This window comes from Anomalospiza imberbis, chromosome 13, assembly GCF_031753505.1.
Source record: "Anomalospiza imberbis isolate Cuckoo-Finch-1a 21T00152 chromosome 13, ASM3175350v1, whole genome shotgun sequence".
Taxonomy (NCBI): domain Eukaryota; kingdom Metazoa; phylum Chordata; class Aves; order Passeriformes; family Viduidae; genus Anomalospiza; species Anomalospiza imberbis.
In genome coordinates, this window is record NC_089693.1 from 389000 (window position 1) to 416980 (window position 27981).

Here is a 27981-nt window from a genome sequence, read left to right on the forward strand (position 1 = left end):
AGGGTCCCACATGCCCGGGGTTCCCTCTCGGCCCGGGGGTCTCTCTGGGTGAGGGGTTCCCTCTCGGCCCGGGGGTCCCTCGCGGTGCGGAGCGGTGCTGGCGCTGCTGACGGTGACGGTGCTGGCGGCGGCCCCGGCATACCGCGGCCCGGGGGCGGCCCCGGCGAGCGCAGCGCGGCGCGACCACCCCCGCAGCCGGCGGCAGCGAGGGAGGCACGGGAGAGCGGCAGCGAAGGAGGGCCGCGGCTCCGCTCGGCTCGGCGCGGCTCCGCTCGGCGCTGACGGTCCCCGGTGCCGCCGCCGTCACTCGCCCCGCCCGTCCGCGGCTCCGCGCGGCGGGTGCGGGACGCGGCGCTCACCGGCACAGCCGCGGCCGGGGGCTCGGCGGGGCCGGGCCGCGGGATGAGCGCCCGGCGGCTCCCCGGGGGCAGCGGGGGCCGCTGATGCTGCGGAGACCGCGGGGGCGGCGGGGGTGGCTCGGCGCGGCCCCGCCCGCGGCGGGGGCCATGTGAGCGCGGAGCCGGCAGGATGCAGAAGGGGATGCGGCTCAATGACGGGCACGTCGCCCACCTGGGGCTGCTGGCGAAGAAGGACGGGGCCCGGCGCGGATACCTGAGCAAGCGGAGCGCCGACAACACGAAATGGCACACCAAGTGGTTCGCGCTGCTCCAGAACATGCTCTTCTACTTCGAGACCGACTCCAGCTCCCGGCCCTCGGGGCTCTACCTGCTCGAGGGCTGCGTCTGCGACCGCGCGCCCTCCCCCAAGCCCCCCCTCTCGGCTAAGGACTCCTTGGAGAAGCAGGTGGGCGACACGGGGGGCCCCGCCGAGGGGGAGGGAGGATGCCCCGCGGGGGTCCAGGCCCCGCAGCCCCGGAGCTTCCGGCGCCCGTGACCTGCCCCACGCGTGACCGGGGTGGGGAGGTGAGGATGAGGCCGGTCCGTGCGGGGGAAGGAGGATGATTGCCGGGGCTGCAGTGCCGGAGCAGCGGGCGGGTTCATTGTGGGGGTGTCGGGCTCTCTCCGGGGCACCCCCACTCCCCCTCCCGTGTAATTAACGCCGGTAATTAGCGGGGGGCTGCGGGGCGCCTCCCAGCGGCCGCGCTGGGCGCTGCAGAGCCCCGCGTCCCCCCCGGCCCGGCGGCTTTGGGCTTTGGGGTTTGGGCTTTGGGCTTTGGGGTTCGGGACAGCGGCCCCGGCGGGGCGGGGGCGCCGCGGGGCTCCCGTGGGGCGGCCCCCGGTACACGGCCTCGCTGTTTCTCAAACCCCGTCTGCCCCTTCCGTGCCCCGTGGTTTGCCTGGCAGCTCCTCCGGCCCGGCGGTGCGAGCAGCCTGCGGTGGGTGCGTAGTGCTCGGCGGGGCGAGCTCAGGGCCTTGTTTTCAGGCACATTTCACGCTATTCCCGCTCGCCACGTGTGCGGTTTACACCTCCATCCCCGCTCCTGGCGGGGAGAAAAGCAGAGTGCGGGTGCTCCGAGCCCCCCGTGCTGGCGCTGGGCTCCAGTGTCCTTTGCCACCGCTGATGGCTGCGGGCGATCAGCGCGGAAGCACCAAAGCCCTTGCGAGAGCCGGGGACAATCCAGGTGTCCCCCAGCCCCAGGGCTGCTGTGGTCCCAGCCGTGAGGACCACAGCCCCTGACGGGCTCCGCGGGTGGGTTTCTCCCACCAGCTGTGCTTTTCCTGGCTGGGCAGGGTATTCCTGGAACAGCACGGCGTGGAGGGAGGTTGGCAGCCCCTTGGCGTATTTGTCTGGGGTGGTTTGCTGGAGCTGGGATGTGCCGCAGCGGCCAGGAGAGAGGGGATGGTACCAGGCAGGGGGAGAAGGGCTGGCTTCCAGCTGCGGGGGCAAATCTCCATCCATCGCTTCCAGAGCCACCCCCAGTCTTATCAGCGGGGACGGGAGCCAGCTGGATTCACCCTTTGACTCGCTGGTGGCGTGTGGAGCGTGGACGTGTGCCCTGTGGGTGGCACAGCGGCACCGGGGCCCCTCCGTGGAGCAGCGGGGGGGTCCCGGCAGCACCGTCCCGGGCTGGGCACGTGCGGGAGGCCCCGCACGTTTTGGGTCCGGCTCTGCAGGGCTTGCATAATTACTGCCTGGCAGGCTCTGGGAGGCGCTGGGAGTGCTGCCGGCAGACTGCAGGATGGGGCCCCGGGGCACCCCCGGCACCCCAGGGCATGGGGTGGAAATCGGCCCCCTAATTCTGGCTGTTCCTGGCAGCTGGAAAACCCTGCCAAGAGAACCAGGCATGCAGCACCACTGCTCTCTGGAACATCCCCTCCCTCCTGGCTTGGAGCACAGGAACATTTCCTTGTGAAGAGGAAAATACTGTGGGCTTTGCCCAGCCGGGTCTCCTTGCAGCCCAGCTGGGGGGAGTGGCGGCGAGGGGGGTCTGTAGTTGCAAGAGGTCACAGTGCTGTGGTTGTCACTGCTGTCCCTTCAGTAACAGACCTTGTGTGCTCCTAGTTCAGCTTCCATGAAGTTTACCAACCAGGCTGTAATCAACCCTCCTGGCCAGGCTGGAATCAATCTCGGAATCGGGGCTCTGGGTCCTCATGTTTGCGCAGGAGGGATTTTCCACCATGCAAACACCATGGGGAGGATGTCACATCCCCTCTCCAGTTCCAAACGCACCCAGAGTGTTGATCCTTGCTGTGAGTGAGGGGCTGCTGGCACAGGGAGCTCCTGCCGTGGCAAACGCATCCCCTGCCACGGCTGCGCGTGGATTTGCCGCGGTTCAGCGCCTGCCTGGGATTCTGTGTAATTCCTTAGGCCAAACGGGACTGGAAGCCGAAGTGCTGGATGCCCGCTGCTCTGCAAGCTAATTAATGGCCCAGGGATGAGATAAGCGGCTAATATTGATGGTGCAGATCCGCAGCCCGGCGGGGCGGGAGGAGCAGGTGGCACACACTCTGGGCAGGGTCTGTGCCCCCCACGCCAGGGAGAACCTCGGCGCCAGGCTCACCTGAGAGCCAGCCGTGCCATCAGCCTCCAGAGGGAAGGTGCTGAGGAAATTTCCAGCATTGCCCGTGATCCCAATTAGCTGTGTTCTGAGGGTATTTTTCTACCCATGCAGTTCCAGCTCTGAGGACAGTGTTCCTTGCAGCAGAGGAGCTCCAGGTTTGGATTCCTTCCTTGCTGGAGTGCAACCTGAAAGGTTCCCAGTACTCTGCAAAGGAGAAACTTTAAGAGGTGGGGCTTTCGAACCCCCTTTTTAATGCACACGTATCTTGCTTTGGGGAGATTTTTTTCCCTGGAACACAGTGAATTTTAGCATTGGTATATGTGAGAATAAGGGAGAAAATACATGTGGAAAACTGGAACACCAAAGAGGGTTTGCTGCCTCTGGAAACTTTGTTTTGTTTTTCCAGAAATGAATTTTCCTTCCAACCAGTTGGATGGGGAAGATAATTTCCTGCTGGGTGAGGTCAGGCTGTGGCCTGGGGAAGGGTCTGTGGGGTCGGGCTGGGGCTGGGGAGCTGTGACCGGGCTGCTCAGGGCAGCAGTGCCAGCGGTGCTGGGAGGAGCCGGGCTGGGAGAGAACCCCCTTTCCCCTGCTGTGGTGTCTGGGCTGTGCCACACCCCAGCCCTGCTGCTCCCGGCCCCTGAGGTGTTGGAGATGGGATGTGCTTTCATGGGGTCACCTCTCCCCTCCCTGGGCAGGATGTGGGGTGCCCCAGGTGGGAGGGGCACAGCCAAGGTGAGATCCTGGTAGAGGAGCTGAGCAGGTGCAAGGTCCACAGCTGATCCGACCCCAACCCCAAAGACACCCCAGAGTGGGGTGAGGGCCCCCCTTTGCATGCCGGTTGGGCAGCAGGAATCACGGCTGGGTTTGCTCCATGGATCCAGCCTGGAGCTGGATTTAGAGTCCCAGCATCACTGGGGTTGGAACAGCCCTCTGAGGCCACTCAGTCCAACCGTTCCTCCAGCAGTGCCGAGGCTGCCCCGGCTCCGTGCCCCAAGTGCTGCATCAACGCAGCTTTTGAACATTCCCAGGGATGGGGACTCCACCACTGCCCCGGGCAGTCTGGGCCAGTTTCCAGACCCATATCCCAGTGCCATGGGCTGTTCCTGAGCAGGAGCGCTCAGCCAGAGCCAGCGTGGTGCTGAGTCAGGCAGTGGAGCCCTCGGCTCCAGGCTCTGTGGCTCAGGAGCTGAGCTGTGTTCCCCCAGCTGGGGCTGCTCCTGAGCACGCACTGCCCATGGATGGGATTTCCCTCCCCCTCTCCTTTTCCAGGGATGGGGCCACGGAGCACCGAGATCACCCTGTCCTGTGGCCCCCACTCCTGAGACACTGGCAGTCTGGAATATTTGGATGGCCTGAGGACTTGCAGCAGCCCCTGCCAGCCCGGCAGCTCCAGCTGTCCCAGAGCCCGGGCCTGGCTGCTGGAGCCGTTCCTGGCAGGGCCAGAGCTCGGGCAGCTCTCCGAGGTGCAGCAGTGGGGCCACGGCACCCAGCCGTGCCCGTCCCTGCACGGGGCTCCGCCTTGGAAGCCCACAAGGGCTGTGGAGGGTGCTCAGAGGGGCCAGACCCCGTCAGTGGAGCGGGGCTGAGCAGGTCACCCATGGACATCCTGAGCAGGGCAGCTCCCAGGCTATTCCAAACTTTGGGATTGATGTCCCGGGCACTGGATCCCCAGATGCCAGCGCTGGCTGCAGGTCCATGAGCATCAGCCATCTGGGACAGTGAGAGTCCTTCTACCTGAATGTCATTCCAGGCATTCTGATTTTTTGGAGACTATAAATCATAATTTGTGGACTTAAACCTGAACTATTCTTCAGCGTTGAGGTGACACTGGGTTTTTAATTAATTGGTGTATTGAGTGATGCCATGTGGGGATTTCTGAGGGGGATGCTCATAGTGTTAGTCCCAGCCATGCCTGCATGCCTGCCTGCCAGCATCACCGGATAAAATCAGGGGAAACATTGATTTATTTTAATTATTTTATGAATATTTCTGCGCATGACTCCTGAGCCTCCTCCACAAGGGTGATGCTCACCTCTAGTATCCATTTCCAAATATTCTGACAGCCCATACTGAAACAAAGAGGGGAAATTGCAGCCTCTGGGATATTTTTTCCTTATTGTCAGCACGGAAATGAGCTGCTGGAGCATCCAACTCTGAGGTCCTGTTTTCCCAGAGCACATAGTATGTAGGTCAGGGATGTTAAAAGCTGCCATGGCTGGCTGTGGATTTTTAGACTCATCCATCCAGAGCAGGAAAATTCTCCTCCTCTTGCCCTTTGTGTCAGCTGGAATAACCATCAGCTTCACAAACAGGCGGATGTGGATCTGCCCACCCGGGGAGGGTGGAGGGCGGCAGTTCCGAGGGTGATGGGGGCATCCCTGTGAGGGGAAAGCCCCTGTGATGGCACAACAAAGCCAGGAAAGGATGGCAGCCACTGCTTTGCTATTGCTGGGGTGCCTCTCTCGTGGTCCCCCCACACTCACGCGTGCAGTGACAAGCGTGAGGGTGCTGGGAGAGCACCCACCCCCAACCACCGCAACCCACGGGGTCTGGTGGGTTGTTCCGGCTGAAAAAATGCCCTCCTGCAAATTCTAAAAAATTCTGTGAGAGGTTGATTTTCCACTTTGGAAATAACGTGTCGCTTTAAAGCTTATTTGAATTTATTTCGGAGTCTTTCTGCACACCAGGGGCCTCGGGAACGCCACCCCCCGCAGCAGGCAGGGCCTGCGGGGAGCCGGGTGACGGTCACGGGGCTGCGGTGGCCCGGGGGGAGCCGGGTGACCGTCGCCCGGCGGGGTCACGGTGCTGTGGGTGCCCCTGGAGGTGCTTTCATGTTTCCCGTGGTGACCTGGAACTCTCCCGAGTCATCATTTCGGGCAGAATTTTGCGTCCCCTGGGGCTTCCTGGGGGAAATCCCCAGGTTCGGGTACCTGGGTATCCCCCAGAGGCGGCTGCAGGAGCCGTGTGTCCTGCGGGGCCAGACGGACACACGGCCCACGGCGCCGGGCTCCGGGGGCTCTGCCGCCCGCAGCGGGGGCTCGGCAGGCACCATGGAAACAGGGGAGGCTGGAAAACCCCGCAAGGAGGGATCCTCCAGGAACCGCATCTGCTTATTTTGGCGAGAGCAGAGCGAGGGGGATGGGATGGGATGGGATGGGATGGGATAGGGGGGGTCTGGTCCCGGGGCTGGGAGTTATTGAGGTCATAAATGAACAAAAAACGGGTGTAAGGAGAAGCCGAGCGACGCTGTGTGTGGGCAGCTCGTGCCCTGCCCTGGGCAGCACGAACTGCCCCGGGGACGCTGAGCTGGGGCCGTGGTGGAGCTGGGGGCTCGCACTGGTACTCCCAGCCCTCGGCCTGGTGCCGTGAGCAGCTGGTCCTGTGCCGGGTGTGTCCGTGGCTCTGGTGCCATCCATGGGTCTGGTTCTGTGCGCGGATCTGATCCTCAGGACGCAGCCAGTGCCGGGAAGCGCTCCCGGGCTGTTGGTGCGATGTGTCACTGCGATGGCAGAGAGGGATCATCTTTTAGGCAGAGATAAAAGGTGGTGGGAGTTTTATTATTCAAATATAAAATAACTTCCTCCTTCCCAGCACACTGCACTTCCTGGGAATTGTGTGGGGATAAACCGGAGCAGCACATGCAGGGTGTGTGTGCTGGCAGGAGCCGGGCTGGGCTCGCAGCCGTGGGACAGATGTGGGACAGAGCGGCCCTGGCCACAGCTCTGCCCTGGGGTCTCGCAGCCCTCCCCATGGGCTCTGCTGCCAACAGCCTCTGACAGAGCCCTCAGGAGTCCCTGGGCTGGAACTGGATCACACGGTCAGGTGCTGATGTGCTGGGAGCTGCCTCGAGTGGGTGAAGGGGGCAGAGGCAGTGGGACAGGGGGGCACCTGTCCAGGCCACCTGCTCCAGGTGCCCGCCCCAGGTCCTGTCCTGGGCTCTGCACCCCTTGTTTCACCCTCGGACAGGCCCCGAGGCTTTCCCAGGGTGCTGGGGAGGTCAGGACGCTCCAAGCCAGGCTGTGCTGTGGACACAGGGCTCTCAGTGGGTGCCCTCACCCACAGTGGCACAAAGGGCACCGTGGGAGCACACACGGGTGTCTGCCAAGGACAGGGCTCGCTATCTCCTGCCCTCCTGCTGGGCAGAGACTGGTGTGGGGGCTCCTGGAAGTGTCTCCCTGTGTTTCCAGTCCCAGGGGACTCAGCCAAGCTCGGGCTGCTGGTGTTGGGTCCTGGAGAGGGAATGGGCACACTGTGCTCTTGTTCCTGCGGCACCGAGAGCTGCCGGGGCCACCAGGGCCTAGAAGGGCCCCCCCCACTTCTTGCTGGTGTTTAGGGGGGCATTTCCAGCCTTGCCAAGCTGACAAGCTCCTCTTGATGCAGTTACAAGGGAAGGGATGTCAGGTGGGTGTAAAGCTGGCCTACAGAACACCCCCCATAGGGATCACAGATTTTTGGTGAGTTTTCCCTCGGAGCTGTCTCTTTGCCAGTAAAAGCCTTTGGGAGTGGGAGGGAGGGAAGGGGGGTGGGATGTGAAGGCTGGGGAGCTGCTGCAGCCCCAGAGGTGTCCTGCAGGCAGCCACGGGGCTCTGGGCAGCCTGAGCACGGCAGTGGAAGGGGTGGGCGATGGATGGTGGTGTTTGACATTGGGGTGGGCGATGGATGGTGGCGTTTGACATTGGGGATGGCTCTGTAAGGAGAAAGCTTGTCCACAGGATCAGCAGTAAAGGCTCCTGCGCTCAGAGGATCCATGGCAGAAGTGAAGGGGCTGCATCTTCACCAGGGCCCTGCAGCTGCTGCCCAAGGGCGAAAGCTATTTCTGGAGGAGGGCCCTGCTGTGCCCATGGGCAGTGTGGGCTCCCGGCCCCCCTCTCCTCCTCTGCCGGACCCGGAGGGGCTGGGCAAGTTCCGAGGGTGCCACCCCGAGCCCTCAGCCCTGGGTGGGCACGGGCTGGGGCTGCTGGCTCTGTCTGTGCTGCTGTGCCCTGTCTCCCCATCATTCCGGGCTTGCCCAGAGCCTCCTGTGCCTGTCTGGGGTCCTTCTCCCCAGCACACCTGGGCCTGCTCGGGATGGGAAGGGAAGAGCGTTGTGGTGCCCATCGGTGCTTTTGTGGCACACGTGGCACAGCTGGGGGCTGCCGTGTCCTGCCAGGCTGTGCTCCTTGGGTTTGAGGCAGTTTTTACCTGTGAATTCAGGTCCCTCATGAAACCCAGCAGAGGAGCAGATGATGTCAGGATGAGCTCGTTCCAGTGGGTTTGGTTTAGCCCAGTTATTCCGGGCAGTATCCGGCACTGCAGCGTGGTACCTGTTTCCTTGGAGACTGCAGGGAAGCAGAGGAGCGGCACAAACCCGGCGGCGGCAGCACCGCACACAATTAGCACAAACACTGGAAATGTCAAGGGAGGCTAAAAATAGCCCCGCACCGCGGCCACCCCCCTGGAGCCCCGGGGAGCGGGACACGAGGGACCCGGGCTCTGCCCGAGGGACCCGGGCTTTGCTTGGCATCACCTCCAGGCGGCCGCGGGGCTCCAGCCGTGCCTGAGGGGCTCGCTGGCCACACGGGCAGGGATGCAGGCAGGGAGCACAGGATCAAGGAAGCATTGAGGCTGGAAAGGACCTCTAAGGCCATCAAGTCCGAGCATTAACTGTGGATGTGGGTGGGGATGCGAGGGCAGCTCAGCATCCTCGCTCCTCTGCCCCTTGCCCAGGTGAGGGTGGCCCCAGGGCGGTTGCCACAGGTTCAGCACTGCTGCGCCCTCGCCTTTGGTGGGTTTGGTGGATTTAGGTTCTCCTGGAGCTGGGTCTTTGCCCAGCAGGATTTCCCCCTGGATTTTCCTCGCCAGTGGCATGGCTGTGCTGAGGGCACATCGTGGCCAGGCTCCTGGCGTTCCCAAAGCTGTTTATTTCAGTGACGCAGCCTGTGGTGGGTCAGGAAGCGCTTTCTGCCAGCCCTGTGCAGGGCGTGACGTGTCCCCTGTGCAGGCCGTGACTGTGACCGTGTCCCCTGTATGGGGTGTGACCGTGTCCCCTGTGCAGGGTGTGACCAAGTCCCCTGTGTGGGCCGTGACCGTGACCCCAGTGTGGGATGTGACCATGTCCCCTGTGCAGGGTGTGGCTGTGACCCCTGTGCAGGGCATGACCGTGACCCCTTGTGCAGTGTGTCACCGTGACCATGACCCCTGTGCAGTGTGTCACCGTGACCATGACCCTTGTGCAGTGTGTCACTGTGACCATGACCCCTGTGCAGTGTGTCACTGTGACCATGACCCCTGTGCTCCCCCCCGCAGCACTACTTCACCGTTAACTTCAACCACGAGAACCAGAAGACCCTGGAGCTGAGGACCGAGGATGCCAAGGACTGCGACGAGTGGGTGGCGGCCATAGCTCACGCCAGGTGTGCCCTGTGCCCCGCGGCCGGGGGGTCACGCTCACAGTGACACTGAGGTGAAGCCGTGCTGAGGGTGGCTGGGGGGCAGGGTGAGCTGGACACTGCCAGCAGGCAGAGCAGGACACTTCTGTCCCCCAGCCTCATGCTGGAGACCCCGATGCTGAGTGGGGGCTGTGTTCAGTTGTTCCCCTGTCCCCGTTCCCATCCCAGTCCCATGCCACCGGCCACCCTGGCACTGCCTGTCCCAGCCTGCAACCAGAGGGATTCACCCTCAGGCTGAAAGCCCGTGGGGAAGGGATTCTCCTGGGATGGCAAAACTGCTCAGGACAGGGATTGTCCAGGCTCCTCTCTGTGCCCTGGCAGTGCTGGCACAGCCCAGCTGCCATGGAGAGCAAGCAGGAGCCTCTGGGGAAGGGAGGTGCTGGTCTGTGAGCGAGGTGTGGGATCAGGTGGGATCTGTGTGCAGGGAATGGGAGAAACTCCATCCCCTGCAGCCCCTGCCAGGAGCAGGGCTTCAGAGGAGCTTGTGCCACGGGTGTCCTTCTTAAACTCTGGGAACGTGGCAGGTTACAGAGGTTTGGCCATGGGTGTTTGGGGGTCCTTTTCGACTCCTGGGATTTCATTAAAGTTTGCTCTGTCCTTTCTGTTTGCCCCTTGTGGGAGCCCATATCCTGCCCGGATGGGCCCTTTGGGAGCCGCAGCATTCCCAGCTGCAGGAGCTGCCCCCAGGTGTGCTCCCCTGCCGGGCTGTGAGCCGGGGCCCGGCGAGGAGGAGCCCGAGCCCCACGGCCGGTGCCGGTGCCGGTGCCGGGGCGGGGGCGCGGGGCCGGCTCTGCGGGGGAGGGCCGCTCACGGCCGTGTCTGCTGCAGCTACAGGAACCTGGCGACGGAGCACGAGGCGCTGATGCAGAAGTACCTCCATCTCCTGCAGATCGTGGAGACGGAGAAGACCGTTGCCAAGCAACTCCGGCAGCAGATCGAGGACGGGGAGATCGAGATCGAGCGCCTCAAGGCCGAGGTGAAGCGCCCGGCGCTGCCCCGAGGATGCACCGACGCTCCTGGGGTGGCCCGTGGGGGGCGGGTGGCATCCCCGTGTGGGCAGGGGCCGGCGGTGTCACCGCGGGTGGGGTTCTGCTGCTTTTAGTGACACTGGGCTGGCCCTTCTCCCGCAGGGGGGCGAGGGCAGCGCCTCCCTTGGGGATTTTCCTGGCAGGAGCGGTGCAGCAAGGGGCCGTGGCTGTGCCACCCCAGCACTGAGCCTGTGGGGGGCTCGGAGGACCCCTGGAAGTTGCTGCAACACGGGAGGGCTGAGGCCAGCAAGGAGCACTGGGGAGCGGGCTGGGGAGCCGCTGCTTGCCTCTTGCGGGAGAGGAAAACTCGCTGCATCCCAGAAAGCCAGAACGGTTGGGGCTGGAAGGGATCTCACAGACCCTGTCCCACCCTGCCCTCCCCGTGTCCCCCTCTGGAACCACCCCAGCAGCTCCAGGTCCTGCTGGGGTCCCAGAGCTGGGGCAGCTCTGCAGTGGGGCTCACCCGAGCGGGGCAGAGGGCACCTGGAGCTCCCTGGATGCCAGGGCATTGCTGTGCTCCATGCTGGGACCCCCCAGCTGCTGTGACCCCCCCCAGCTGCTGCTCCGGGCGGTGCTGTGGGACCAGCCCGGGCAGCCCCCGCCTGCTGCGTGCCCCCGAGCCCCGGCAGCAACTCCCTCGGCGTCGGGTGAGGGGAGGGTGACACGAGGCCGGGTACAGACGGCAGCGAGGTGCACAGATGACTCAGCAGGCGGTGCCGAGGGACACGCGTGTCCCTGGGGCACCTGGAGGAGGAGGAGGAGGCTCAGGAGATGCCTGGCAGCGGGGGTGACGCTCCTCGGCGCGGGGGCTGCTCGGCAGGGGGAGAACGCGGAGTGCTCAAGGTGCTGTGGGGGTGCTCCTGGCAGGGGGGGTGCTGGCAGTGGGTATCCCCTGTTTCCTGGCCATCCCCGTGCTGCCCGACTCTGCCTGCAGGACTGTGCCCTCACTGCCTGGGCTCTGCCCACGGGTGGGTGCTGGCACTGCTGGAGTGGGGTGGGCAGTGGGGACAGCGGGTGTGGGGCACCCTGGGGCACCCCGGAGCCAGTGCTGCTGCCAGGCTGTCCTCACGCCTGGCACGGCGTTGGGCAGCGGCCTTGGGGTGCAGGCAGCCAGGAGTGGGCTGGCAGGGCTGAGACCTTGATGCCAAATCACTCAGAACCCCAACATCGCCCCAGGAGGAGCATCTGAGGAGGCAGTGAGGGCAGCTTCACCTGTCCTAATGGTGGGCTTTTCCTTAAGTTTTGAATTTTTGTGTTCAAATGTGCAGGTCAATAACAATCCCTGACCATGTGTTGGGGTGCACAACAGGCTCTAAAACCTCCTCTAATATCTGATCCATATAATGAAATGGAATGAAACAGATGTGTAGAAGCTGGATCAGTGACCATGAGCCTGTGGCCACCAGCTCTGGCATGTTCCTGCTTTTTCTAAACAGTCCAAACTCCACCTTTTTTCCTCCTTTCTGTCCAAAATGGGACATCTTCCCCGTCCCCCCCAGGAAAGTTCTCTTTCCAAGTTTCCTTCTGTTCTCTTCTGTAAAATCAAAATCCAGATCACATTTTCCCGATTTCCCACGTTCTGGACGCACACGTGCTGTTTCTTGCATTTTCCTGTCACTTTCCAAATGGTTTTGGCCGTGGGGGCCGGGACACGCGGTGAGCAGAGGAGGGAGAGAAAGTACAGGGAGAAACAGTGAAACCAAAGCCCGGGAGCTGATGGCTCCGATCCCACATGTGCGGGAAGCGCTGGGGGGGCTGCTCCCCGCCTGCACGTTTTGGGGTCCAAATGCTCAAGATTTTTCTGCCATTTTCTGTCTGAGTTGTGTTCACTGAGTTGCTGTGAAGGCTTTTTTGGGAAACGGGGATGGGGTTTGGATTGGGCACCCATCAGGATTTCCTGGTGCCAGTCCTGGCAGGGCTCAGAGGTACTGAGGAGTCGGTGACAGCTCAGGAGCCCTGGCAGCTCTGCACCTTTCTTCATCTGCTTCATCCACTGATTGAGTGCCCACCCCTGGAGGGGTTTAAAAGCCGTGTGGATGTGGCACTTGGGGACAATGGGGGTTAGTGGCAGTGTTGTGATCGGGTGGACTTTGTGATCTCAGAGGGCTTTTCCAGCCTGCAGCACTCTGTGAGTCTGTGACGCCCATTAGGACAGACCAGCACAACGTGTGCCTGTGTCTGCCATTAGCCCAGAGGCTCACGCTGTTCCCTGGCACAGTGGCAGCCCGGGATGCCCCCGGCCCCTGGGCTGTGCTCAGTCCCTGGGATACCCCTGGGATGCCCTTGGCCCCTGGGATACCCCCAGGATGCCCCTCAGCCCCTGGGATACCCCCAGGATGCCCCTCAGCCCCTGGGATACCCCCGGGATGCCCCTGGCCCCTGGGCTGTGCTCAGCCCCTGGGATACCCCTGGGATGCCCCTCGGCCCCTGGGCTGGCTGTGCTCAGTTCCTGAGATACCCCCAGGATGTGCCCGGCCCCCGGGATGCCCCTGGCCCCTGGGATGCCCCCGGGCAGTGCGGGGCAGCTGCTCACCCCTGTGCCCACAGATCGCGTCCCTGCTCAAGGACCACGAGCGCATCCAGGCCAGCCAGGGCAGCGCACCCAGCGAGGACGACAGTGACATCAAGAAGATCAAGAAGGTGGGTGGTGGTGAGGGTTGGCGCCCGGGGGGCCCAGCAGGCACGGCAGGCGCGCTCCCTGGGGGGCTGAAGGAGGTGTCTGAGCAAGTGCTTCTGTCAGCAGGGTTTTTTAGGAGGATAATGTGTTCTGCCCAGGCGGGAGCCCATCTGTTGGCAGGGCACTCCCAGCATTGCCAGCAGCACGAGGCGTCCTGGCCAGTGCTGGCTCCTGCACCTCCAGCCCCTCTGACTTTTGTTCCCATGGCTGTCGCAGCTTTTATTGTGGCCAAGGAAAAGCCATCACCCCGGCAGCATTCCCACAGGCAGCTGGGCACTCCCGGCCCTGGGTACCCCCTGTCCTGGGGGCCGGAGTGCTGGGCACAGAGCAGGACGTGCTGCAGGTGCCCAGCTACACAAGGAAGGGGTCTGGAACCTTATCTCCTTCCACCCCCTGTCGTGGGCTGGGACACCTTCCACTGTCCCAGGCTGCTCCAAGCCCCAACCTTCCCTTGACCACTCCAGGGATGGGGCAGCCACGGCTGCTGTGGGCAGCCTGTGCCAGGAATTTGAATGAGTTGTTGGATCCCCAGCCTGGAGGGTTCAGAGCAGCACCAGGGAGAGGCAGCAGCACACACACCTGGGTACAGAGCCAGGGACCTCCCGGCTGTCCTGTGCCAAGTCAGGGTCCCTGCCTGGCCCCCAGCCCCGTCCTTAACCGCAGCCACTGCTCCCTCAGGTGCAGAGCTTCCTGCGGGGCTGGCTGTGCCGGAGGAAGTGGAAGACCATCATTCAGGACTACATCAGGTCCCCCCACGCTGACAGCATGCGCAAGAGGAACCAGGTGGTGTTCAGCATGCTGGAGGCCGAGGCTGAGTATGTCCAGCAGCTCCACATCCTCGTCAACAACTTCCTACGCCCGCTGCGGATGGCCGCCAGCTCCAAGAAGCCGCCCATCACCCACGACGACGTCAGCAGCATTTTCCTCAACAGGTGAGCTCTGTCCTGGGCTCCGGGAGCTCTGTGGTGTCTGGACACCCGCTGCCCTCCCTGGTGCTGGCAGTCTGCAGCTCCAGCATTCCCTGTGCCTCCAGGCACCCTCTGCACTGCCTCCAGCAGCTGCCCCGCAGCCAGCCCAAGGGCTGCCCTGCTGCCGCCGGGCTGGGGATTTTGTCTAATTCCTCCTTATTTACCTCTCGTTCTTCTGTCTGTTCTTGGTTTGGCTTAGTCCTCTCTTGGTTCCTCTTCCAGCGAAACGATCATGTTTTTGCACCAAATTTTCTACCAAGGCCTGAAGGCGCGGATCTCCAGCTGGCCCACGCTGGTGCTGGGTGAGTGCTGCTGCCTCCTCATCCTCCTCATCCTCCTGCTGCTGCTCCTTCTCCTTCTCCTTCTGCAGCTCCACAGGCATTTGCCAACCAGCAGCAAAACACGCTGTACACCATGTCCTCGCCTGGTCCCGTCAGCCACAGAGTACAAACCCCAGAGTGACCAAATTCTGGCACTCCTGCTTCTGCAGGGAGGTGGGACTGGAGCGTGCACAGGGAGGCTGGTGCTGGAGAGCATCGCTGTGTCCCTCAGACCCTCTTTAGCTCAAACCGGGCAGAGCTGGGGGGCACGAGGAGCAGGAGACCTCGGGTGGGTGGGGGGTCAGGGGCTGTGCCGGGCTCCCCGGTGGGGCTGGAGCAGCCCACCCACGCCCTGCTCCGCCTGCAGCCGACCTGTTCGACATCCTGCTGCCCATGCTGAACATCTACCAGGAGTTCGTGCGGAACCACCAGTACAGCCTGCAGATCCTGGCCCACTGCAAGCAGAACCGCGACTTCGACAAGCTGCTCAAGCACTATGAGGCCAAGCCTGACTGCGAGGAGAGGACCCTGGAGACCTTCCTCACCTACCCCATGTTCCAGGTGACCGCTGCAGCCAGGGCTGGCCCCAGGGATGCTGGGGGTGATGGGATGGACAGTGCAAACCCCATCCTCAGAGCTGGCATTGCATGGTGGGAGGCAGAGCCTGGGTGAGGGTGGCCTGCGGCCGGACCCTGGTGGTCCCACATGGCTTCCGGGCCTGCTTGGGCCATCACTGCGGGAGGGCTCCGGGTGCTGCTGATTCCCCAGTTATCCCACACCTTTGGGACTGGGACAGGGAACAGCAGGGTCCTGGGCACAGCCCCACGGTGCTCCCCCTCCTCATTCAGCTTTGGCACAAGGAGCTTTGAAGCTTTAGCTGCTCAGGTCAGAATGTCCCTGGCCAGGATGTCCCCAGCCACGGCAGGAGCAGCCCAGGGTGGGCCCCTGCTGTCCCCAGTGCCCCCACTGACCTCTGCTCTCTCCCTCGTGCTGCAGATCCCCAGGTACATCCTGACCTTGCACGAGCTGCTGGCTCACACACCCCACGAACACGTGGAGAGGAACAGCCTGGATTATGCCAAGTCCAAGCTGGAAGAGCTGTCCAGGTGAGAGCTGCTGATCCATCCCTGGGCTGTGGGACGGGTTCTGGCTGCTCTGGCCAGGGGCAGTGTTTCCCAGGGCTCCTGGACAATGAAATGAGGGCTTTGGAGGACTGGGATGGCTCCAAGTGTCTCGTTCTGTCCTCTGTTCAGGGATGGCAGGACTGGTGGGGCTGCCCCATGGGAAGGCACTGAGTGCCTCCAGGATCTCCACATGAGCACTTGGGAGTTGGCCATAATTCCCCTGCTTTTTATCCTCTTCCTCCCCAGCCATGGACTGCTCTGGAGTGTTCTGGATGTCGGTGCCAAACCCACCCGCACACTTTAAGTTCTGTAAAGAGTTTCCATCCCTTTTCCCACTCCCCAAGGAGCAGGGATATCAGAGGGGGCTGGCGATGGGGGGATCTGTCTGCCCTGAATCTGAATTTTGTGATTTCCAAGCACTCACATTTCAGTATTTATCAGCCTGGAGGCACAGTCTGGTACAGGTCACCTCTGGAGCTCCTGGCTCTGTCTGGGTGGATCCTGCTGCAATTCCCTTGATATTCCTTCAGTTTTGGTTTTACCTGCTGCAGCCGCACCACATGTCCAAAGGGGTTGGGAAAACTTGTGCAGATCCCACCCCAGCTCTGATTTTCTCCTCTCCATCCTTCAGGATAATGCACGATGAAGTGAGTGAAACTGAAAACATTCGGAAAAACCTGGCAATAGAGAGGATGATCATCGAGGGCTGTGAGATCCTGCTGGACACCAGCCAGACCTTCGTCAGACAAGGTCTGTGTCAGTGCCAGCGTCCCTCCCCTCTGTGGTGAACGTGAGCCCCGTGGCCCTGTCCCTGTCCTGTGTGCTCTGCTGGCCTGTGAAATTTAAAAATATAACTCAGTTCCGAGTTTTCACTGATCAGAGGCACATCAGGTCCGGGCAGCTCTGGCACTTTTGGGTGGTTTTGTCCCTGCCCTTTCCCTCATCACGGCTTGGGAGGCGCACCTTGGCTGTTAGTGATGCCCCAGCGGGGAGGCAGCAGGAGCACGCTGAGCTCTGGTCCCGGAGCAGCGCCCTGGGCTGGGGGTGCAGGCTGGGCTGGCACCGTGGCTGGTGCCATCTGGCTCTGGGTGGCCCTAACCCGGGGCTGGTGGCAGCCCTGGCTGCCGGGGCACGGGCGCAGCCGCGCCGTGCGGGGCTGACGGCGCGTCCCCCGCAGGCTCCCTGATCCAGGTGCCGATGTCGGAGAAGGGGAAGATCACGCGCGGCCGGCTGGGCTCGCTGTCGCTCAGGAAGGAGGGCGAGCGCCAGTGCTTCCTCTTCTCCAAGCACCTCATCATCTGCACCCGCGGCTCCGGGGGGAAGCTGCACCTCACCAAGGTGAGAGGCCGAGGGCTGGGGGCTGCTGCTGCTCCCTGCCCGTGGGGACGGCCAGAGGGTGGCCCAGCTGTGGCCCGAGCTGGCCGGGCTCTTGGCGACTTAGGGGTCCAGGGACCACCTCGGCCTCCCCTGGCACAGCCCCAGGGGAGCTGGGCTGGGAGCCTGCGGCCACCTGGATTTATTCCACGTGGTCCTTGTCAGAGCTGAGTCACAGGGGAGATGAGAAACTACACGATCTTGATAAAAGCATTTACCCTGATTTGCAGCAGAAACGTTGACAGTCCGTTCTGGAAGAAACTGGAATCACAGCCCGGGCTGTCTGTAGCTCTCCCAGCTCCTCTGGTTGCTCCCTGGGTGCCTGTGTTTATTTGGGGAAGTTTGGCAGTTAATTGAGCAAGAATCTTACAGAAATTGCTTGTTACTGGCATTAAATTATCAGTTTGAAGAATTACAGTCCGTGGCAAAGAGCTGATAATTGCAACAACAGACTTTGGGAAAATTAAATTTAAAGCTCCTATTAAATAATTTATAAACAAATTAGTTGATCAATTTGACAAGGAAAACCCAGAGATCCCAGCAGGCACAGATCATTTTTCCCATGAAAGCAGGCGCTGGGGGTGTGTCCCCTTCCCCTGAGGTGTCCCCTGGGACATTGACCTGTCCCCAGCCCTGGGGTGGGGGACAAGGACGGAGGAGCCGCCAGCCCCGGGGGGGTCCCACTGCTGAGCCCGGACTCCCGGCCTGGTGGGGGCTGTGCTGGGGCGCCGGGGGATGCCCAGCCCCCGGGGTGGCAGTGCTGAGCCCCCTTTGTCCCCTGCAGAACGGTGTGATCTCCCTCATCGACTGCACGCTGGTGGAGGAGCCCGAGAGCACCGACGAGGACGGTGGGTGCTGGGGAGGTGGCTGGGGCGTGGTTGGTGAGTGGGTCAAATTCAGGTGCCAACAGATTCCAGGAATCCATGACTGAGGTTTAATTAGATTAATTATTTACTGCGACTCAAGCAGACCCACACTGAGACAGACTTGACCTTCCTGGGGCAGCCAACAACCCACAACAACCTGAATAAACCCTTCTTGAAACCTGGCTGGGAGAGAGGGGATGGGAAAGGCTTTCCCAATCACTGTGTGGGGTTTTTCTGTTCCAAAGCCAAAACATCAGGACAAGACATTGACCACCTTGACTTCAAAATCGTGGTGGAGCCGAAAGATTCCTCGTCTTTCACCGTTATCCTCGTGGCCTCGTCCAGGCAGGAGAAGGCTGCGTGGACCAGTGATATCAGCCAGGTAGGACCCAGCAGGGAGGGGGTGTGGAGCTCTCAGCACCAGGAGCTGCCACGGGGTCCCTGCTGGGCCGTGGCATCGGCTTGGGCACGCAGGTAACACCGGGTCTGCCGTGCGCCCACCGCCCACCCTGCGCCTGGGTTTGCACCCCGGGAGCTTTCCTGGTGCCCTTGGGCTGTGGGGACCTGCAGCGGGCAGGGATGGGGCTGCCCTGGGGAAAGCCCAGCCCTGACTGCCTCCACCTGCCGCCCGTGTCTCTCGCAGTGCGTGGACAACATCCGCTGCAACGGCCTGATGATGAACGCCTTCGAGGAGAACTCCAAGGTCACCGTGCCCCAGATGATCAAGTGAGTGCGGAGGTGGCCGGGACACAGCTCCTGTGGCAGCCAGGAGCCTCGGGACCACTGGGACCTCCCTGGGACCTCACAGCCTCCCCGTGTGCTCCGGGGGCTGTCCCAGTGCGGTGATTAGCAGCGTTAATTAGCTGCTGAGGGATTCGTGTGTGCTGGGGAGGCGGGAATGCCAAAGGGGAGAGTTCAGAGAAAAATAGCAATAGTCAAGAGGGGGTAAAAGGGCCAGAAGGGAGGGGCACGGGGGCTGTCGTCCCTGTAGGTCCTGGGGTGTGGGATGAGGGGGGCTGTTCCCAGCCGGGGGGATGGGGCAGCACGGGGTGCTCTTGCCCCATTCCCTGCTGCCAGGCAGGGGAGGGGGCTTGGCCTGTGTGCCCCTGGGGATGGCCCATCCACATCCCTTTGCCCGCTGAGCACTGCACCCATTCCAGGAGCCCATCCCAGAGTGTGGATTTCTGGGTTTTCCCCTGGGAGCATTCCCACCGTTTTCCATGGGGACACCCCGTACGAACAGGGCTCCTTCCTGCACCGCTTCCCATGGTCTCTTGGTTTCGTTCCAGGCTGGAACCACAGATATCTTGTTTCTCTGCAGGTCTGATGCCAGCTTGTATTGTGATGATGTTGACATTAGGTTCAGTAAAACGATGAATTCCTGCAAGGTCCTGCAGATCCGCTATGCCAGTGTGGAGCGGCTGCTGGAGAGGCTGACGGACCTGCGCTTTCTGAGCATCGACTTCCTCAACACCTTCCTGCACTCCTACCGCGTCTTCACCACCGCCCTCGTCGTCCTCGACAAGCTCATCACCATCTACAAGAAGCCCATCAGTGCCATCCCTGCACGGTGAGGCTGCCCATCAGTGCTGCCAGGGACCTGTCCTGTCCCTGCTGCCACCCTGGGACTGTCACTGCTCCCTGTGAGCTGGGAAGGAGATCAATCAGGAGATCAATCAGGGGAAGGAGATCAGTCCAAGCTCTGCGGGTGTCCCTGCTCCTGGGAGGGCCAAGTGCTGCCCGTGGGGTGGTGGGGCTCACGTTGGCTCTGCTGTGCCTGGGGGGACGTCCTGGGGTCCCAGTGCCACGGCGGGATCCCCACCTCCTCCTGGGCAGCGCAGGTGCCAGCTCAGCCTCTCCCTGTCTCTGCAAGGTCCCTGGAGCTGCTGTTTGCAAACAGCCAGAACAACAAGCTGCTCTACGGGGAGCCCCCCAAGTCCCCCAGAGCCAACCGCAAGTTCTCGTCGCCGCCGCCGCTGTCCATCACCAAGTCCTCGTCCCCCAGCCGCCGCAGGAAGCTGTCCCTCAACATCCCCATCATCACGGGGGGCAAGGCGCTGGACCTGGCGGCGCTGAGCTGCTCCTCCAACGGCTACGCCGGCGTCTACTCCTCCATGGCCCCCTTCAGCAAGACCACTCTGGACATCAACAAGCTGTACGTGTCCAGTAGCTATCCCAATAAGATCCCGGACGAAGGAGAAGCGGCCTCGGAAAAGCAAGAGGAGCCCCTGCCAGGCAAGCCAAGTGAGTGCCTGTGGGTTTGGGCATGGGGGGCTCTGGCACAGAGGGGCTGGTGTAGGTGCATGCACAGAGAACTCCTGCCTCCTGAAAACTCAGTAATTTTTAATAACAAAACCAAAAGAACACCCAACCCCCCCCCCTCACCTGAAGGAAAAGTCCTGTTCCAAAGTATCCCACAGAAATGGCAGAACTCTGTACCTTTCCCATACATGGTGGCTGCATCCCAAGCTGGAATCGGCCAGACTTGAGGAAAAGGGGGAAGAACTAAAAGGTGGCTGCATTTGTGTGCAGCGGGTGTAAAGGGGTTCCCTGTTGCTCCCAGGCTCAGAGGTGTCTGTCAGGGAGGAGTCAGACACGGATCCCAACCACAGCGATGAAGCAGAAGCTGAAGCTTCCCCAACGAAATCTCCGACGACTCCCAAGTCCATCAAGTGCAAAAATTCATCAGGTAACGAGTGAGGTCTGGGGGGTACTCGTGTATCGGGGAGCTGGCACGTGCGGGGCCCTGTCTGGGCAGCGGCGGTGCCCACAGGGCTGTGGGATTTCTTCTCCCGCAGATTTCTCGCTGTTTTCCTACAACAACGGCATGGTCATGACATCCTGCCGGGACCTGGACAGCACCCGCAGCGCCCTGTCTGCCACCTCCGCCTTCGCCATCGCCACGGCGGGGGCCAACGAGGGGACCCCCACCAAGGAGAAGTACCGCAGGATGTCCCTGGCCAGCGCAGGTACCTGGCCCGAGGGACTGCCTTTGGGGTGCCCTCTGCCACCAGAGGGGCTTCCCTGCAGGCACACTGTGGCCAGGAAGAGCCGTGCCGGGGGAGCCCAGAGCCCCCAGAGCCCAGTGCCTGCTCCAGGCCGTGTCCTGGGAGCCTGGGCACGGCACTGCCCCAGGGCTGTGCAGGACCCGGGGGGCCCCGGCTGTCCCACTGCCTCCTGACACAGCAGCTCAGGGAAGGGGGTGCTCCTCTGGCAGCCCTTCCTGAGGGAGCTGTGCCGTGCTAAGGGCCCACTGGCAGTTTCAGGCTTCCCGACGGACCAGCGGAACGGGGACAAGGAGTTCGTGATCCGGAGAGCGGCCACCAACCGCGTCCTCAACGTGCTGCGGCACTGGGTGTCCAAACACTCCCAGGTGGGCAGCGCCTCCTTCCCTCTCTCCTCCCGCCCTGCCAGCGGATTCTGCTGCGTGCTGGCAGCTCTGCAGCATTTGGCTGAGAAGGCAATTTGGCACGGAGGTTCCCATGAAGCAGAGCAGCGTGGAGGGCGAGGAGCGGGGAGCTAGGGTCCCCGGCAGGGGAACAGGGGTCACATCCAGTGTTTGCACAGCTGGGCTGCAGAGGAGGGGAGCTGGGCCTGCCGCCACCCCCTGGCTGCGTGCAGAGCAAGGGGAGTCTCTGGGTTTGCTGCCTGTTGGGATGCCCAGGATGGCGTCAGGGCTCGGGCACTGGGAGCTGTCCCTGCTGTCCTGTCCCTCCTGCACTGGTGATGGGGCAGTGGTGGTGGTGCTGTACTGGTTGTTACTGGGAGCACACAGCTCTCCCAGGCCTGGTGATGCTGATGCAATGGAACTGAGTGAGCCTGCTGCCCTCCCGTGCTGGGATTTTGGGAAGAGGCAGCCCCTTCCCCAGGCGGGAAGGAAGCAGCTCTGCTGGGATCAGTGTCACTCCCAGCACAGTAATCCCAGGGCTGTGCTGGCTTGGCAGGACTTCGAGACCAACGAGGAGCTGAAGTTCCGGGTGATCGGTTTCCTGGAGGAGGTCATCCACGACCCCGAGCTCCTGACACAGGAGAGGAAAGCGGCCGCCAACATCATCAGGTGAAGGGCTGCGGGCAGGAGGTTTTGTGTCAGGCTTTTCCTGCCACTGCCAGCTGCTGGCTGTTCCTGCTCTCACCTGGGAGCACGGCAGGGCTCAGCAGGCACTGTGCCGGGGGTTGGGAGCGGCCAGGGAGGAAGATGAGGAGGAGGCTGGGTGGTGCTGGCTGCACTCAGCCTCAGGACGCGGTGGGTGTGACCCCCTTGAGGTTCAGAGTCGAGCCCAGAGGGTGCTGGCCCCTGCTGCTGTGTGGCTGCTGAGCCCAGAGGGTGCTGGCCCCTGCTGCTGTGTGGCTGCCGTGTGCCCTGGTGTGGCACCGTGGCTCCAGGGCAGGGGCTGTGCTGAGCAGGGCGGCTCTGGCACTCAGGGTGTGCCCACCCCGTGCTGAGGGCAGGGCACTTGTCTTGCAGCAGGGGTGACACTTGTGGGGCCGTGTGGCCTCGGCTAAGGAGTGTTTTTCTCTTTAAAATGAGAAATGGGACTGAGGGGGTCTCCTGAAACACCGGCTGAGGGTTGTAGCCGTGCAGATGCCCGGGGCCACGCTGCCTTGCTGCAGCTGTGTGGGTCTGGTGCTTTCCCAGCTGCAGTAATCCTGTCTTTGCGTGCCACAGGACCTTGACGCAGGAGGATCCAGGAGACAACCAGATAACCCTGGAGGAGGTTGTGCAGATGGTAAATACTCCTTCCCTGCCTGCCTGCCCCCGCTCCTTGGCTGGTGGAAGGGGAGCAGCCAAAGGTCCTGATGCTCACTCAGGGAAGAGTGAGCCTCCAAGCGCGGTGCCAGGGGTGCAGCTGCAAAGCAGGAAAGGCTTTCTGGGGAGGGGCCAGCTGTGAGCACAGCTGGATCTGTTACGGGCAGGGGCAGCACCAACCAGCCCACAGGCAGATTGTTCTCCCTGCAGTCAGCAGAATGGTGGAGAGGGCACGGAGACACCTGCCTGCTGCTGCCTGTGCCGGCTGCAGGGACATGGGAACGTCCCAGGGGCTCCCATCGTGTCCTCTGTGTCCCCAAGCCTGTTCCAGTTCCAAGTGAGGGGCTCTGGCTCAGCCAGCGTCACTGCTGTTCCCTGGAAAGAGAGCCCTGGGAATGGGCCATGGATTTAGAACACCAGGGTGGCTGCAGAGCACCTGCTGCCCTTCTGCTTTGAAAAAACCCAACCAAACCTGTTCCCAGAAGAACACGAGAGCCACTTGAAACTGGCCTGGAGCACCTGAAACACCCAAGATTCTGTCCCCTGGCTCTGCTGGTGGCTTCTGGGAGGGGCAGAGTTCCTCCTGGGCTTTGTTCGACCTGTTGCCCATAACGGTGTGTTCTGGAAACTTCCTCTGAAGAGGAGAGAACAAAAGAGCCCTGAGGGCTTCGCTGTGCCCCTCAGGCTGAGCTGTAGCGCCCTGCAGTCAAAGGGTGCTGGGAACATGAGGGTGCCCTGGGGTTTGGGGTGCACCTCATGAGCAGGGGGGCTGTGCTGTGCTGCCTGCAGCCCCCTGCCCTGTGCAGGTGCCACTGGTGCCACCTCCCCCAGGCTCTGGTGGGGTGTGCCCCACAGCGGCACCCCCAAGTGCCCCTGCAGCCACTCCAGGGGCCCTGGAGCTGTGGAGGAGCCCAGACAGTGTTTGTTTGCTGGAGCTTTCCCAACCCCTGTCCCAAGGGATTGTGCAAGGGGCTCTTGCTGTGTGCTGGGCTCTTGTGTGTGTTTGTTGATCTTGGGGGGTTCTTCTGTGTCGTCAGGGCTGTTTGGGGTTTATTTGGGCGGGACACTGGTGGGGTTTGTTATTTTTGGTGGCTGATCTTTTCCCTGAAGGCGGCGGGGTGGGGGTGCTGCAGGGAGTGGCCCCAGCCCCGTCTGAGCGCTGTTTGTGGGGTACTCTGGGGTGTGTTGGGTGACCCTGAGCTGTGCCCAAGGACTGCTCTCAGTGACCATGTCTCTGTGACGGATTGAGGACAGCCACCAGCCAGTGACTCCGTGCAGTGTGGACCTCAGGCTTTGGCTGTCACCCCCAGGGTGGCTCCGTGTGGGGGGCAGCCTGAGCCCTGCCTGTGCCTGCAGTGCTGCTTGGCCAGAGCCAGGCAGTGGGCACAGAGCTCATCCCTGTCCCCCTGCTCTTCTGGAAATCCCTTGGCAAAGCCATCTTGCCCCTCCTGAGCAGGGGCAGCGGGGCTCCAGCTGGGATCCCTGGGTGCTTTGTTAATTAAACGGCCAAAAGGCTGTGTGATTAAATCCCCGGGGTTCTCCAGGCTGGCAGGAGCTCGGCACAGGCACGGTGTGGGCTGGGGTGCCTCTGGAGCACTGCACACCCCGGCTCTGCTGGGGAAAATTCTTTGGCTTGGGAGCCTGGCTTGGCTTTGGGCTTGTGTCCATGGCACGTGGGAGTTCTCACTGCGCTCCTGCCTGGTGAGCCCCACTGTTCCTCTGTCCCGCAGGCCGAGGGGGTCAGAGCAGAACCCTTTGAAAACCATTCAGCCCTGGAGATCGCAGAACAGCTGACGCTGCTGGATCACCTGGTCTTCAAGAAGATCCCATATGAGTGAGTGATGCCCGTGGGTCAGGAAAAGGTGGCTCTGGTCAGCCAGGGCCTCACGGGCAGCCTGGCTGGGCTGACCCCAGAGAGTGCAAAGCCTTCCTGGGCTTTGCCAGTAGCCCAGTCTTGGCTCAAGAGCAGATTTGGAGCCCTGTGGCTTCTCTGCTTTTATGGGATGTCCCAAGGTGATCGGCTCAGGGAGACTCTCCCACAACCATCACTTTTTCAGCCACATCCACGTGGTCCCTTTCCAGCGGTGTGGGGGCAAAGACCCTGGGATCCCCATCCTGTGCGGATGCAGTGGAGCTTGCAGGGCTGGGACATCCCACAAAACTGGGAAACAAAAACTGACCTGACCACTGTGGTTTGCAGAGAATTCTTTGGGCAAGGCTGGATGAAGCTGGAGAAGAACGAGAGGACTCCATACATCATGAAGAACACAAAGCACTTCAATGATGTAGGTGCAGCTGAGGGGCACAGGGAGATGGGCACAGGGGGGGCAGCTCAGCCCCCTCCCCAGGGCTGGGGTGTGGGAGGGTCACCTGCCCCACGGGCCCCGCCTGCCCCGGGGAGCCAGTGCAGGTGGAGCATCTCCTGGTGCAGCTGCTCCCTGTGGGGCCGCTGCAGCGCAGGGAGGTCTAAAACCTGCCGTGAGGCTGGAGCACACGGAGCTGTGCCTGAAGCCACGCTGAACCCCGGGCTGGGGGCCGTGTCTGCCCAAGGTCAGCAACCTGATCGCGTCGGAGATCATCCGGAACGAGGAGATCAACGCGCGCGTCAGCGCCATCGAGAAGTGGGTGGCGGTGGCCGACATCTGCCGCTGCCTGCACAACTACAACGCCGTGCTGGAGATCACCTCCTCCCTCAACCGCAGTGCCATCTTCCGCCTCAAGAAAACCTGGCTCAAGGTCTCCAAGCAGGTAGGGGTGGTCCCCTCCCGGGGAGGAGGGCTTCGGTGGGGTGGTGTTGCACGATGAGATGCGTTAAGAAGAGTTAGAAAACGGAGAAAGGTGTTTCAGGTTGTTCTCAGGAGGGAGGTGGTGCGTGGACAGGCAGGCTTTGTCTTGGAGTTGGGTTTATTCATGGAGTCACAGGATTGTTTGGGTTAGAAAAGCTCTCTGAGACTGTGCAAGTCCAACTGTTCCACCACTAAGCCGTGTCCCCAAGTGCCACATCCACATATCTTATAATCCCTCCACTGACTCCACCACTGCCCCGGGCAGCTGTGCCAGGGCTGGACGGCCATTAAGAAATTTTCCCAGTATCCAATCTAAATCTCTCCTGACACAACTCCTTTCCCCTTGTCCTGTCACTTGTTGCCTGTGAGAAGACACTGGCCCCACCCTGCAAGCCAGACGTGCAGTTAAACCTCTCCACCAGGGCCCCTGTAGCTGCACACACGCAGAGTCTCTCTTTAACTGCTTTTCTGGGCTCATCATGGATGAGCAGGATGAATTCCTGTTTGAGGTACGTGGTACAGGAGTAGCTGGCACCGACTGGTGCACAGCCAGACACAGGGAGCTGAGCTGGCACCACTGTGGGCTCCCATCAGCCAGGAGCAGTCGTTTTTGCTATAAAATGATAAAACGGAATGAAAAATGATAAAACGGAATGAAAACAGGCACTGGCGAGGGCAGAGGTGGGAGCAGGGGGAGGCAGCGAGGGAACAGCCTGCTCCCCAGCAGCCAGGTGTGACGGCCAGGGCACACTGCACCTGTGGAGGTGCAGGAACAGCTGGTGGGGTGAGGTGCCCTGGGCAGGGTGGGCTGGAAGCGCCCCTGTGGCTCTGCAGGCTGCCCCCCCGGCCGCAGGGAGTGGGGGCTCTGCCAGGGCCCCAGCCAGCAGCATTCTGGTTTCTTGCAGACGAAGGCTCTCATTGATAAGCTCCAGAAGCTGGTGTCATCGGAGGGCAGGTTCAAGAACCTGAGGGAGGCACTGAAAAAGTGAGTGAATGGTGCTTCTCCTCCTGCTCCTAGCTGTTCTGGGGCCTGCAGGATGGGGAGACCTGAGCTCTGCTCCCAGGATGGTTCAGAGCCTGCACTGAAGGGTGTCCTGTGGAGCCAGCACAGTGGCTGGCAAAGCGATCCCCAGCTGAGCTGCTCCTCTGTGCAGCATGTGGAAAGATGGGAATAAAAGGGACTGCAAAGGGAAAAAATCACTGCCAGACACCAGAGAACAATTTCCCCCAGCACCATCATAGAATCATCAAATCCCAGAATGGTTTAGGTTGGAAATGGCCTTAAAGCTCATCTTGTTCCATACCTCTCTGTGGGCAGGGCCCCCTTCCACTAGACCAGGTTGTCCATGGAAGCTTCCAGAGGTCTTCCTGACCCTCTGTCAAAGCTGTCCCAGCTCATCTCCTGCATGCCACGGCACAGCCACAGGTCCTGCCTGTCCTGCTGTGCTGGTGGGGATGAGGCCCAGGAGAGCAGCAGCCTTCCCTGGTAGAGCCTTCCTATATTAGAGAGAATCCTTCCACCTCTGCTGACTCCAGAGCTGTCCCCTTCTGCCCTACCCTGCCTAAGGCTCCAAAGTGAGAAACTTTTACTCCTCATTTCTTTCTGGTTCACTCCCGAAGTTGTGACCCTCCGTGTGTCCCCTACCTGGGCATGTACCTGACTGACCTGGCGTTCATCGAGGAGGGCACCCCGAACTACACCGAGGATGGCCTGGTGAACTTCTCCAAAATGAGGATGGTGGGTGCTCCAGCCCACTGGCGTGGGCACAGGGGGCTGGGCTGGGGTGATGTGGTTGTGGCCAGGTCTGTGTCCCCTCAGCCTTCACCTGCACGGCACCAGGAGGCCACACATTTCCCCTGCACACACCAGTGTCTGCAAGAGACAAAAAGGCCTTTGCATTGTGCTGTGCTGGGTGCCCCTGCCCTCCTGGGCGCTGGGACGGGTTCTCTGGGTGATGGCAGAGCCATGAGCACCTCCTGTGTTTTATCCCTGCACAGATCTCACACATCATAAGGGAGATCCGCCAGTTCCAGCAAACCTCCTACAAGATCGAGCACCAGCCGAAGGTACAGCCTTGTCCCCAGAGCCACGGGCAGGCTCTGCCCCTCACCTCCCTGTTCCATCACAGCATCTAAGCCTTCAGCACCTGGCAGCTCCGTGCTGGAATCTGTTGGCAGGGGTCAGGGGGTGGAGGGAGGCTGCGGGGCTGCAGCAGGCTCCCCCCGTGGCCCCCACGGGGCAGTTGCAGCAGAGGTTGTCCTCGACGGACCCCCGGAGTGCTCCAAGGGGTGCACCCTGGACGCGCTAGGAAACGGCGATTTAGGGGCAGCACGCCCTCCCCAGGGAGCAGAGCGTGTCCTGCCGCCCCACTGCCAGCACCGGCTGGCCCCTGCCCCACGCTGGCCCCAAGGTGTGACGAGCTGAAAGATCTCAGAGCCCGCTGTGGCGGGTTTGGGTGCTGTCAGGGCTCTGTTCCTCCCGGCCCGCTCACGGCCCCGCTCCGTCCCCAGGTGACGCAGTACCTGCTGGACCAGTCGTGCGTGATGGACGAGGAGTCCCTGTACGAAGCTTCTCTGCGAATAGAGCCCAAGCTGCCTTCGTGAGCGGCGCGGCCGCCGGACACTCGCTGTACCCCCTGTACATAGCCACGCTCCAGGGCGCCCTGGAGCGACCCCCGGTCTGCTTCTCCGGCCCCCG

The 27981-nt window shown here is 62.0% G+C and overlaps 1 protein-coding gene across 2 annotated transcripts; it reads left to right on the forward strand.

Annotated features, from left to right (window-relative positions):
- Nucleotides 1-212: 212 nt before the first annotated feature.
- Nucleotides 213-27936, forward strand: RASGRF1 (Ras protein specific guanine nucleotide releasing factor 1). 2 transcript variants are annotated; one of them, XM_068203438.1, is made up of 27 exons: nucleotides 213-804; nucleotides 9251-9357; nucleotides 10222-10369; nucleotides 12969-13061; nucleotides 13777-14030; nucleotides 14289-14368; nucleotides 14754-14947; nucleotides 15383-15492; nucleotides 16142-16260; nucleotides 16688-16848; nucleotides 17669-17732; nucleotides 17996-18132; nucleotides 18394-18476; nucleotides 19072-19320; nucleotides 19624-19994; nucleotides 20314-20439; nucleotides 20549-20719; nucleotides 21011-21123; nucleotides 21695-21807; nucleotides 22417-22477; nucleotides 24228-24331; nucleotides 24698-24782; nucleotides 25048-25245; nucleotides 26189-26268; nucleotides 26904-27021; nucleotides 27282-27350; nucleotides 27795-27936. In XM_068203438.1, exons 1-27 carry the CDS (start codon nucleotides 529-531, stop codon nucleotides 27885-27887), a joined length of 3777 nt encoding a protein of 1258 aa, XP_068059539.1. In that variant the 5' UTR covers nucleotides 213-528; the 3' UTR covers nucleotides 27888-27936. The 2 variants fall into 2 exon arrangements, with proteins under 2 accessions (XP_068059539.1, XP_068059540.1); XM_068203439.1 differs by having other exon boundaries at nucleotides 19111-19320.
- Nucleotides 27937-27981: the final 45 nt, after the last annotated feature.

Excerpts from the sequence above, each read along its gene's own strand:
- RASGRF1 (XM_068203438.1), top strand. The coding sequence starts at position 529 with ATGCAGAAGGGGATGCGGCTCAATGACGGGCACGTCGCCCACCTGGGG. Across the intron at positions 805-9,250 it reads AGGACTCCTTGGAGAAGCAG|CACTACTTCACCGTTAACTT; the intron begins GTGGGCGACACG and ends TCCCCCCCGCAG. Across the intron at positions 18,477-19,071 it reads ACCGTGCCCCAGATGATCAA|GTCTGATGCCAGCTTGTATT; the intron begins GTGAGTGCGGAG and ends GTTTCTCTGCAG.